At 37.7% G+C, this 12226-nt stretch overlaps 1 protein-coding gene across 1 annotated transcript in view; it reads right to left on the bottom strand.

The window, feature by feature from the left end:
* WDR49 (WD repeat domain 49) overlaps nucleotides 1-12226 on the bottom strand; it is a 131595-nt gene that overhangs the window by 60496 nt on the left and 58873 nt on the right. Inside the window, 1 exon segment of the mRNA XM_088020026.1 lies at nucleotides 1991-2155. Within this exon segment, the coding sequence (XP_087876152.1) occupies nucleotides 1991-2155 (165 nt within the window).

The following is a 12226-nucleotide window of genomic DNA, read 5'->3' as shown; positions in this document are numbered from 1 at the left end:
AATGCAGAACAACATATATATCAGGCTGCCCTTAAGAAACAGATGCTGCCCTTTGGCTAGAAGGATGTACAAGAAACCAGTAACAGTGGTGGTGCTACAAGGGAGGAACTGTGAACAGAGGTGAGAAAGAAACTCTTCTCACTGTGTAACTCTTTGATATTTCAAATTTTATTGAATGATTACATTAATTATTCAAAATCCTAATTAATTAAAAATCAGATACCTCAAAACCATGATAAACAGGGCAATACTTTTAAATCTTAGATGACATAGGTACTGGTTTTGGATCCTAAATTATAAATGACTGGAAAATGTCATTCATTCTTGTCTCTTCATAGAACATGAACAGCTCAACCCAGATTTGTGCATCTTACACAGAGGTTGCCAAATTTAAGAATTCTGTTGTGCTATTATGATACAGACAAATATACCTTCAAAAACTTGTGATTATACTACTAAATTCACATTAACTTCGACAATGCAAAGCTTGAGATGTTGAAGGGTGCACATGCTCTTTACCCATATCATTTCGTTTTCCTCTAAATGTGGCCCTTAGCAAACCCACCTAAAATAATACCCACAAATAGGTACTGTAAAGATCTGATTGTCCCCAGGTCCAACTAAGTCCCTTAGCTGGGACTATCTGCAAGCTTTTAGCAACCATCTGCAAGTCTACTCTCCTCTGGATTCTATAACGTTACTGTCCAAGAAAGAGGTAAAAGGAACCTAGTCTACTCATCTCATTTCTCAGTTCAGTCTCATGCCCCAGGACCCGTAAGTGGGATACTCACTTGCTCCTTTTGCCTAAGTCTGTCTAAAACTCCAGTTCCAGTTATTCCCGTTTTATTCCACCTTGACTACTGGGGTTGGAATTGTCCCGTAAGTTCTGTAAACTAGATTACTTAAACCCAAGCTCCCAGTTCTTAACTCATGCCATTTAACCTTCCCAGAGGCCCAGCTCTGTTGATTTCCAGAGATTTTCACTGCAACCTGCCATAGCACCTCCTTCACACTGACAGTGGCCAGCCTGGCATCCCCCTAAATTCTTGCCTCCAACTTCCATCATGTTCTACCCACATATCCAGAGAACTTTCCATTACCCTCCCTTGCAGTCTATCGGCATGCATCATACACCCCACCATGGAAGGCATACCTCATTAATACCCTCTGATTCTAGTTATAACAGAAGTTTGAGAATCATTCAAAGCTTATTCCGGGAAACTGCCTTCTGTTGCCCTAAAGTGTCACAAGCCATCTCCAATCAAAGACTGTCATTAGTCTCAGAGCTGAGGGGAGCAGAGAGGATTCACTGGTAGGCACAATTTCAGATAGCAAGTATCTAAGCTTTGCATGAAAATTTGATCATTTTTGCAAAGCATAATAGCACTTTTCTCCCAGAATAAATTAGTAATAGTTACAAAATAAGAAAAGTGGAAATATTAAATACTATTAGTTTAGGATAATAAATATGATGATTGTTCTGCCTATGATCCTTCTTTGCTGTCTCACTTTCCTTCACATAAAAGTGCAAATTATAACATGGGTTGACTTTAAAATATTCATTTGCCCCCAAATTTGAACCTATGCCATCTTAAAAAGTTTTCTTGGTTGCCCTGATTTCTCCTTTTATAAACTAAGAAGAAAACTAGAGATATTAGCTGAAGCTTAGGAAAATTATTCGGACTTCTTATTCCCCAAAGTAGTCCTCGATCCAGAATACTGGAAAAGGCTTTCTGAAATAAGTAAGCTAAATTGTGTTTTTAGTCTAAATAATTTATTCAGAAAAATCATTTATTCATTTTTCCACAAAAGCTTTTTTTTTTTTTCTTGACAGCTTTGTTATTAGATGGTGTGAGTTATTTAACTCTTCCGATCTCATCTTTCCTCTTGCATGGCCAAAAAGGCAAAAACAAATATAGCTATAGCTGTCTCCTCGCATAGTATTTCAGCCTCCTCGTATCTGGGTAGAAAAGCATCACTGCGTCCTCACCTTTATGGTCCCATCTGTGCTGCCAGTCAAAAGCCGTGTCTCATTTGCATCAAGGGCCATAGTGCTGATTTCTGCGTTGCCATGGCAACCAGTAAACTGTTTGATTTTCTGCCCAGTGTCTATCATCCAGAAGGAAACAGTAGACCCCACGTCCGAGCTGATTACCTAAGAGAAAATAACCTTGTAAAGAAATTAAATATAGCCCCAGAATCCATTTTTATTTCAATAAAAATATCTAACCTGTGAATTTCCATGACTGAGATCCCTCCCCACCCCACAATAGTTAGAGACATGTTAGTGATGTATGTTCTTTCTTTTTCTTAAGCTGATAACATTTCAATTCCTAAGCCAGAACGGAAGTAATGAAGTCATGATTCTCTTTACCAGCAAAGATAGGAGTCTACTTCCCTTACCCACCATTCAGCTGGCTGTCTAGAGGTCATCCTGAAATCGAATCCTACTGAAAAGAAACTTAAAAATCTACTGCATTTAGATGAGAAAGTTGATTTTATTAGTCATGGTGCTCTGACACTATTTCCTATATGAAAAGAAGCATTTTACTGTATTTCACCTTCTGTTTAGCATTCAGAAGAGAAAGCACTACCAGACATTACGGGAAAAAAAGTTACTTTTAACAAACTGATAGAGCTATCACTTTCAATGTCATTAGTCCCTTTCTTCCTCCTCTCTCAAGGTGCTGTATATATTTTTACAGCTAAACACAATTATTGATGGGCCACTAAAAACAAAGAACACAGGAAGGTTAAATATAAATCTGCATATATACTCCAAGAGTAAGGCAACAAAACAAACGCTAGAAGGGACAGGATTATATATAGTAGCCCGACAGTGAGAAATTTTATGGTGGCAAGTAAACTGCTAATTTCAGCTCTAAGTATTTAGGCACCCTTTGGGAAGTTAAAATCACCTCATCCATTTGACTTCGGGACCCAAAAGAATGAAAAACAAACAAACAAAAACACTGAACCCACAAATAAGTAGATAGGAAATTGCCTGAAGCAACATCTAGACTTTGAGAAAACTTAAATCATGACTTTATCTGCATAGGTACGGATTACCATTGTATAAATGTAAATTTATCAATAATACTCTAATTTGTGCATCGCATTTTTGTAATTAAATGGGTTCAGGTTTACTGAATGCACATTCAGAAGGCCCAGAGAGTCGGCCAATGCATGCGTGCATGCATTCATTTGGTTTTGGGGCACTCACTGAATGTCCACTCCATACCCAGCTCCGTGATGGCAGCAAAGATTCACTAATGAATCCCTGCTCTGAAGGCATCTATAGTACAGGCTTGAATATTAAAATCACCTGGGGAACTTTATAAACCATGACTGTATACCAGATCAGAGACTCTCATTTAACTGAAATAAGAAGGAGCATTTTTTAATGAGCTGTCCAGATTACTTAAGTCTGCAGCCTGGGTTGAGAACTATTGGTCTAGGTAAGGAAACAGATAAGAAATAGGTAAGTGCCAAACAATACTACAAATTTAGAGGCCTCAGCCCTAGTTGCAGCAGGGGCACAGAGAGTAATATCCAAAATTTCTCACTGGGATGAGGGATGGGAAATGAAAGGTAAGGAGGGCCAATCTGCGATTGAAGATAGGAACATGTATTTATTGGATGCCAAGGCCTTTATACTATCTCACTTGATCTTTATAAAAAAAAACCCTGTAAAATAAATAATATTATCTCCCTCATTCTACCAGTGATGAAATTGAGATTCTAATCAGCTAAGCACTGTTCCCAAGCTTATATAATGAGGTTTGAATCATGGACTGTCTATGACAGACACATCATACAGCCTTCTATATTCCAGCATAGTCTTCCCAGATAATTAAGAGTGTGCTTAGAAGAGAGAACTAAGCAAGAGAAACAATGTGAAGTGTAATGGAACCAGAGTGCGGATGATGAGGTAAACAGTGGAATGCCAGGTGAGGCAGCAAGCTGGTGACAGATAGTGGAATCCCTGAAGAGCAATACTAGAGATCTTAACTATAGAGAACAGACTGATGGTTACCAGAGGGGAGGTGGTTGGAGGGATGGGTGAAATAGCTGATAGGGATTAAGGAGTGCACTTGTTGTGATGAGCACTGGGTGTCGTATGAAAGTGCTGAAGCACCATATTGTACGCCTGAAACTAATACCACGCTGTATGTGAAGTAACTGGAATTAAAATGTAAAAAAAGAGCAATGTTAGAGAATAATGAGTCATGTGTATAAGGTTCTTACTGGGACAGGGAGCTTAGCTTTCATTGGATAGGCAACAGAGTGTATGACTCAAAGTTCACAGCAATCATTGTTCTTGACGAGGAGGAGAGCAATACAGCATTTTTTGTTCATGGGTTAGTGAAAGTACTCCTGGCAGTGGTGTGGAGAACAAACTGGGGTGGTAGGAAGACCATTTGGGGGCAGCTGTGATAGTCCAGGTAAGAGATGTTCACCTGAAACAGCAGTACAGCAGTAAAAAGGAGAGGAGAGACTGGGAAATAAAAGAGCCATGATTTTGCCACATTTATGCTTAGCAAAGAACTGATTGTGAGCACATGATCTCTTGTAGCCTTTTTTTCCCTGAAATTACAACTCTGAATCAAACAACTTCTTAAATGATGTAAACCTCTATGTACATTACACATTTTCTCTCCTGAAATCAAAAGTAGCTTAAATATATTTAATTACCATTGTTCAACAATAGTATAATTTCCAGGACAAAATGGCCTGAATCTTCAAATAATATGCCCTATCTCTTCAATTATCACCTCAGGTAACTGACTGTGTTTCTATTTGCTTTGATTTCTGCAACATGCCTGATAGTTAAGAGCACTGAGTTTGAAGCCAGGATGCCTGAGTCTGAAGGTCAGTTGTCTGACCTTGGGCTCATTGCTTAATGTCTCTAAGCTTCAGTTTCCTCCACTACGAATGAGAGAGAATCACAATAACTACTTCAAACCATTTTTAAGAGGTTTAAATAAGCTAATATTTGTAAAGCACAGTGCATGGTATACAATAAATAAGCCATAAAAGTTAACTAGTGTTACTCTTCTATTTAAGCTTTATTTGTCTGACTCTCTATTTTGGGTGATATCACTTTTCATAGCCAAACCAATTTAAGAAAAATATTTAATATTTTCCACCATGACAGCGAATGTAGACAATTATAATTTTAGAAAGCAGATTGTAGATGTACATTGAAATTTCAAATTATATCAGACTCGTGAATTTCTCACATAATTACTTAGGAATTTGCATTGTATTCATTAAAAACAAAACCGTGGAAACATAATTTTCCAAGCATGAGTGAAAATTTTGATGGTGTTTTTTTTTAAGAAAAGGTTAAAGGTTGTGAAGAGTTTTACTATTTCTATTCAAAAAATATTCATTGAGAACTTATGTTAGGCATTTCAGTACTAAAAGATGGGCATTCCCTGATAAAAACAAACAACAACAAAAGGCAAAGTACAATGAGACCAATGTTCAAGGAAAAGACTTGTTTACTTGTCCGAGACTGGATTGCCCACATTACAAAGCATCTAATCATCGACTACCCCACTTTTATCTACTGCAGACATTCAATCAGGAATTAGTAACTTTCATATTTTGCTGCTTTGCAGCAAAATTCTCCCTCTTTTGATCACTTGGCTGAGCCCCAACATGCTATTCATCAGTTTTTAGCACCTTTCTCTGTTCATTTCACAATTTCTCATGAAATCTGAATCAATAATGACAACAGTATAGAGCTAGTCGGATTTCATTTTGTGGCAATCTACCTTAAGGTGCAGTCTTCGGGAAAACAGTGTGTTGAAAAACAAGGACTGACCATGTCACAAACATACCACCAGTATGAACCAGACTTCTGTCATTATGACAATATCAGAACACAGGAATAGCAAGGCAGGTGAAAAGACTTTCAAAGTTTGGTGAGAAAGGAGTGCATTTAACATCACTTGGCAGGTGAGGGAAATGGTTTGTCTACAGGATGGTGGGGACTTTATTTTTAGCAAACTGTGATTTTTCTCTGGAATAGAGCCCAGGAATGAGTATTGGCACCATATTTATGTGCCAGATTTTGATGAGACCAAATCTCTAAGTTTTTGGTTCATTCCTGGCTGCTTCTTACCAGGTGAGAACTCAGCTGAGGATGAGGACAGGGCCCTGGCGGGCTGCAGAGCAGAAGTGACACTACCCTAATCATTCCAGTGCAAGTGGGCCGTGGGAGCAAACCACTGTTCTCCACCTTATGTACCCAAGTTAATAACCATTTAGGAACATACAGGTCTTCTTGTCTCTCTCATCTGAAGGTGTCACAGTCAATGAGACAATTCTAAGAGATGCGAGGCTATATCCACATCCCCTAGTTGTCTTCTTGTATTCCAACAACAGTAGGTATTTTAGTTGTCTTGATATGCATTCTAAGTCCTAGATCTAAGCAAGAAGGGAAATTAAAAATTATAGCAGCGGATGTCACTGGCTACCGAGGAATGAGGACATTTGATTTAATTGCTGTTTATAGTTCTATTTTCTGGTCAACACTCTTTGTGGCCTCCTAATATAAAGCAGGTTACCTATTTTATTTCTATTGTACATCAAATCTCCAGAAGTTACATTTCAGTAAGTAGTGAGATGAGGGGAATGATAATATCTAAGTACTGGTGCAGAAAAAGGATTCAAATATTTTAAGGCAGCCATTCTCCATTTATAAATCTTATTTATTACCTCTGTTAGGTTAATTTGTAGTTTGCTCTTTCAAATTCATCCCTTGAGTTTACTGAACACCTATGATACTCAAGACATAGGATCTGGGTGTTGGGGATTCAGCAGTGAAAAATTCCTGCCCTTATTATTTAGTGGGGGCAGAGATGCAGCCAGATGAGAAAATAAAAAGAAAAAAAGCTATATAGCTATGTAGATAGATATAGTCTAGTGGTGATAGGATTATGGAGAAAAATATAACTGAGATGGAGGTAGAGATCATTGTGAGTGAATGCAAAGCTGGGCGCCCTGACAAAGCCTCCTTGAGGAATCATTTGAGGAAGATGTGACTGAGGTAAAGGAGGGAGCCATGCAGATACCTAAGTGAAGATACAAAAGAAACGGCGATGCAAAGGTCCGAAGGTAAATTTCCCTTGGACATTCAGGGACTAGCTAGATCAGCAATCCTAGGCAGTGTGAGTGACAGGAGGGGCTGCCTGCTGTGACCACCTGTGGTTGTCATACAGGCATTCAAAACACTCCCCACCTCCCAGAACTAGGGGTCAAAGTCAGAAAAATATCACTTCCTCTTTTTCGGCTAATATTTATTTAGGTTTTACTCCTGCTTTGTTCCATAGCATGTTTCTATACAATATCCTCTGTCCTTTACAGAAAACCTACAAGGGAGGTATTATAATCCCTTTTCTATAGATAAGAAAACTCTTTGTTTAGAGAAGTTAAAATCACTTGCTCAATGCAAAGTATTGGGAACTCTGACATTGAAACCTCACCGCTTCCCTCATTCTAAACAAATAACTGAGAAAACACGCCTTCAAAAAGTAGTTGAGACTGCACTGGACCTCCAGGTTCTGGTTCTTCATGCTTAGAAGTCACCCATCATAACCATAAGTAAAAAGCTAAACAAACTAAAAAAATTAACAGCTCTTCTTTGATCAATAATAGAAATGAGGTCGCAGGGCAAATTGCTACCCCTAGAATTGAAGAGATCAACAGGCAAATAGAGAAAATTACAATTTACCAGAGCAGGAACTCAGGAACTGGAAACTCCATGGGAAACAGAGCCAAGAGAGGAAAACCACCACTATGATTGATGAATTGCTGGGGGCTCCAAGTAGACAAGTCCAAGAGTCAAAGATGCCCAGGGGGAGCCAGTCATAGGGGGCCCCCACCATTTTTTGAGTTTTATTTTGAGATTATCGACCAGGTTTTTTACTGTAATATTGGAGGAAAATCTCTTCCTGCTTCTGGCAGAGGCAGAAGGAAAGAAACTATTTCAAAATACATTAGAGTAATTCTGTTTTTCTTAACAAGGTCCACCCTCAAGAGAAACTACTTACCCAGGGCCTCACCTGCTGGGGTTTTATCAGTGCTTACCTGATCTGAGGAAGGAAAATACCAAATTCTAGCCAGCTTTAGTCTTCCTATTGGACGTGAGTGTGGGAGACAACTGAGAAGCATATGTAAAAAAATAATTAATTAATTTTAAAAAGCACATGTGAAGTCCACAGTCCAGAGGCACAGGCTCACAAAAGACTGAGACCTAATGCTAGGACTACAGAAGGCTTCTCCGTCCACACACCTCATCACCACATTTCTAATGGCCTATTTACAGCAGTTCCTTTTACCTGGCTCCTTATGTCCCACTATCAAGAAAAAATTACAAAACATACTCAAAGTCAAAAACACATTTTGAAGAAAGGCAGCAAGCATCAGACTCAGATATGGCAGGGATATTGGAATTATCAAATCAGAAATTTAAAATAACTATGATTAATATGCAAAAGGCTCTAATGGGTAAAGATAGCATCTGAGAACAGATGGGTAACATAAGCAGAGAGAAGAAATTCTTAGAAAGAACCAAAAAGAAATGCTAGAGATCAAAAATGAAGCATGCCTTTGATGGGCTTACTACTAGACTGAACATGGCTGGGGAAAGAATCTTTGAGCTGGAGGATGTATCAGTAGAAACCTCAAAAACTGAAAAGCAAAGAGGACAAAGACTGAAAAAAGCAAAACAAAACAGTATCCAGGAACTGTGGGACAGCTACAAAAGGCATAACATTCACACAATGAGAATACTAGTAGGAGAAGAAAAAAAGGAACAGAAGAAATACTTGAAACAATAATGACTGAGAATTTTCCCCAATTAGTAACAGGTACCAAACCACAGATCCAGGAAGCTCACATGACACGAAGAAGAATAAATGCCAAAAATAACGATACGTAGGCACCTCAGAGTCAAAGACGACATCTTGAGAGAAACCAGAGGAGAAAGATAACTTCCTTCAAAGGAACAAAGATAATAATATTTGAGCAGGATAACAACAGATGTTGCCGAGGATGCAGAGAAAGGCAAACCCTCTTGCACTGTTGGTGGGAATGCAAACTGGTGCAGTCACTCTGGAAAACAGTATGGTGGTTCCTCAGAGTTAAAAATAGAACTACCCTAGGATCCACAAATTGCACTACTAGGTATTTACTCAAAGGATACAAAAATACCGATTCAAAGGTGTACATGCACCCCAATATTCATAGCAGCATTATCAACAACAGCCAAACTATGGAAAAAACCAACGACTGATGAATGGACAAAGAAGATGTGGTGTGTGTGTGTGTGTGTGTATACACACACACACTTTTATGTGTATACAAAAGTCAATCAGTTTCCTATATAGCAGCAGTGAAAAGTAGAATTTAAAAATAAAACTGTAATACAATTTATATTAGCATCCACAGAAACTAAATACTTAGGTTAGGTATAATCTAAAAAAAAATGAATAAGGTCTATATGACATAAACTACAAAATTCTGGTAAATTAAATCAAAGAACTAAATAAATGGAGATATTCCATGTTCTGTGGATAGGAAGACTCAATATTGTCATGATCTCAGTTCTCCCCAACTTAATCAATATATTCCATGCAAAGCAAATAAAAATTCCAGCAAGTTATTTTGTGGATATTGACAAGCCAATTCTAAAGTTCATATGAAGAAGCCAAAGACCCAGATAAGCTAACACAATATTACAGGAAAAGTACAAAACTGGAAGACTGACACTACCAACTTTATGATTTACCATAAAGCTGCAATAAAGACAGTGTGATATTGGCATAAGAATAGACAACTGGATCAATAGAACAGAATAGAGAGGCCCAAAAACAGATACACATAAATAGAGTCTAATGATCTTTGACAAAGAAGCAAAAGCAATACAATAGAAGAAGAATATCTTTGCAACAAATGGTGCTGGAACAACTGGACATCAACATGTAAAAAGATGACTCTAGACACAGAACTTACACCCTTCACAAAAATTAACAAAATGGATCACAGACCTAAAAATATAGGAGGAAATTTAAATGACCTTGGGTTTGGCAGGGACTTTTTAGATAAAACACTGAAGGTATGGTCCATGAAAGAAATCATTGATAAGCTGGACTTCATTAAATTTAAAAATTTCTGCTCTGCAAAAGACATTGTCAAGAGAATGAAAAGATAAGCCACAGATTGGAAGAAATTATTTTCAAGACAGATATGATGAAGCACTGTTATCTAAAATATACAAAAACTCTCAAAATTCAACAATAAAACAACCCAATTTAAAAAATGAACCAAAGAACTTAACAGATACCTCATCAAAGAACATAAACAAATGGCAAATAAACATATGAAGAGATGCTCCACATAATATGTCATTGGGGAAATAGTAAAATAACACGATATGATGCATCTATTAGAACGACTTAAATCTGGAACACTGACAACATCAAATGCTGATGAGGATGTAAAGCAGTAGGAACATTCATTCACTGCTTGTGTGAAAGCAGACTGGTACAGTCACTTTAGAAGGCAAGCGGCATTTTTTCTTTTTTTTACAAAACTAAACGTATTTTTACCATTCAATCCAGCAATCATGCTTCTTGATATTTACCCAAAGGAACAGAAAACTTATGTCCACACAAAAGCCTATGCACGGATGTTTATAGCAGCTTTATTCATAAGGGCCAATAACTGGAAGCAACCAAGATGTCCTTTAGTAGATGAATGGATAAATAAATGGTGGCACATCTATCCAATGCAATACCATTCAACATTTTAAAAATGAGCTCTCAAGCCATTAAAATACATACAGGAGACATAAATGCATATTACTGAGTGATAGAAGCCCATCTGAAGAGGCTGTATGCTATAATGGTGGATTACACATTTGTCTAAACTCATAGAATGTATCACACCAAGATTGACCCAAATGTAAACTGTGGTTACATTTAGTGATAATGATGTGTCAATAGAGGTTCATCAGTTGCAACAAATGTACCACTCTGGTGGGGGATGTGGATAATGGAGGAGGGGATGCTAATGGGAGGACAGGGGGTATATGTGGTATTTCTGTACTTTCTACTCAATTCTGCTGTAAACCTAAAAGTGCTCTTAAAAAAAAATTCTTAAAAAAAAAGGCCAAGACTGTGGCGATGAGAGAGGCTGAGGAAGGGGTCCTCACCTACTCTTCTGTTGGATTTCATGCAGCTTTTATAGAGAATATTTGACAATATCCATCAAGGTTACAGACATAAATACTCTCTGACCCGATCACCTCAGTTCTAGGAATTTATTCCACAGATGTTTCCACACTTGTGCTAAAGTTGTGTGTTCAAGGTTAAAAACTAATACATTATTTGTAATAGAAAATACTGAAATCAATCTAACTAATAAAACTGGTATGCCCATGCAATGGAGTACTGTGCAGCTATAAAAAAAAAGAGGAATCTCCTTAGGTAATGAGATAAGATGATCTCTAGGCTGGTTGTGAGGTGAAAAATCAATATACAGAACAGTGTTTCTATGCATAATATGCTATCATTTGTGTAAAAACATTTAAAATAATATCAATTCTTAAATATTAAGAATTACACATTTCCATATTTAAAAGTGAGTCTACATCTGTACCTCTGTATGAATAGAACAGCCCTGAAAGGGTGCTCCTGAAAGTCATAAAAACTGGGTGCCTCCAGGGAAGGAAGCTGAGTAGGTAGAGGAAATTTTCACCATATACCCTTTTGTCCTTTTGAGTTTTGTAACATTGAAATGTGTTATTCTTTCCAAGCTAATCACACTTAAATATGCACATGCATATGTGTGTGCATGTGCATGTGTGTGTGCATGTATATATTTTGGAGTAACCCTAAGACTACAGTACTTCCTGGGTCTCCAACAAGTGACCAGATCTCATGGCCTCAGGATTGACATGTAACTAAGTTCAGCCTTAACCTGATGCTGAAGAAGAGCCATGTTAATAAAAGGAAGTTCACCTGGAGCCCAGCAAATAAGGCAGGCAAAGAGAAAGTCTTCATTAGTGTTCATCCAGTTCTGTTCAAAAGAGAAACTCATTGATTTTGCCTTAAATACAAGCACTAAGAGGTATAATGTCTTGTAAGGTGGAGATAAATTTCCTTCAAGCTTGTCCACTTCCCTTCGCTCAGATTTACAATTACCAAGGGAA

Source organism: Eumetopias jubatus, unplaced genomic scaffold, assembly GCF_037043125.1.
Source record: "Eumetopias jubatus isolate StellerSeaLion01/CBP00866 unplaced genomic scaffold, mEumJub1_p1.0 scaffold_1, whole genome shotgun sequence".
Lineage (NCBI taxonomy): Eukaryota > Metazoa > Chordata > Mammalia > Carnivora > Otariidae > Eumetopias > Eumetopias jubatus.
This window is presented reverse-complemented; position numbering and strand designations above follow the sequence as displayed.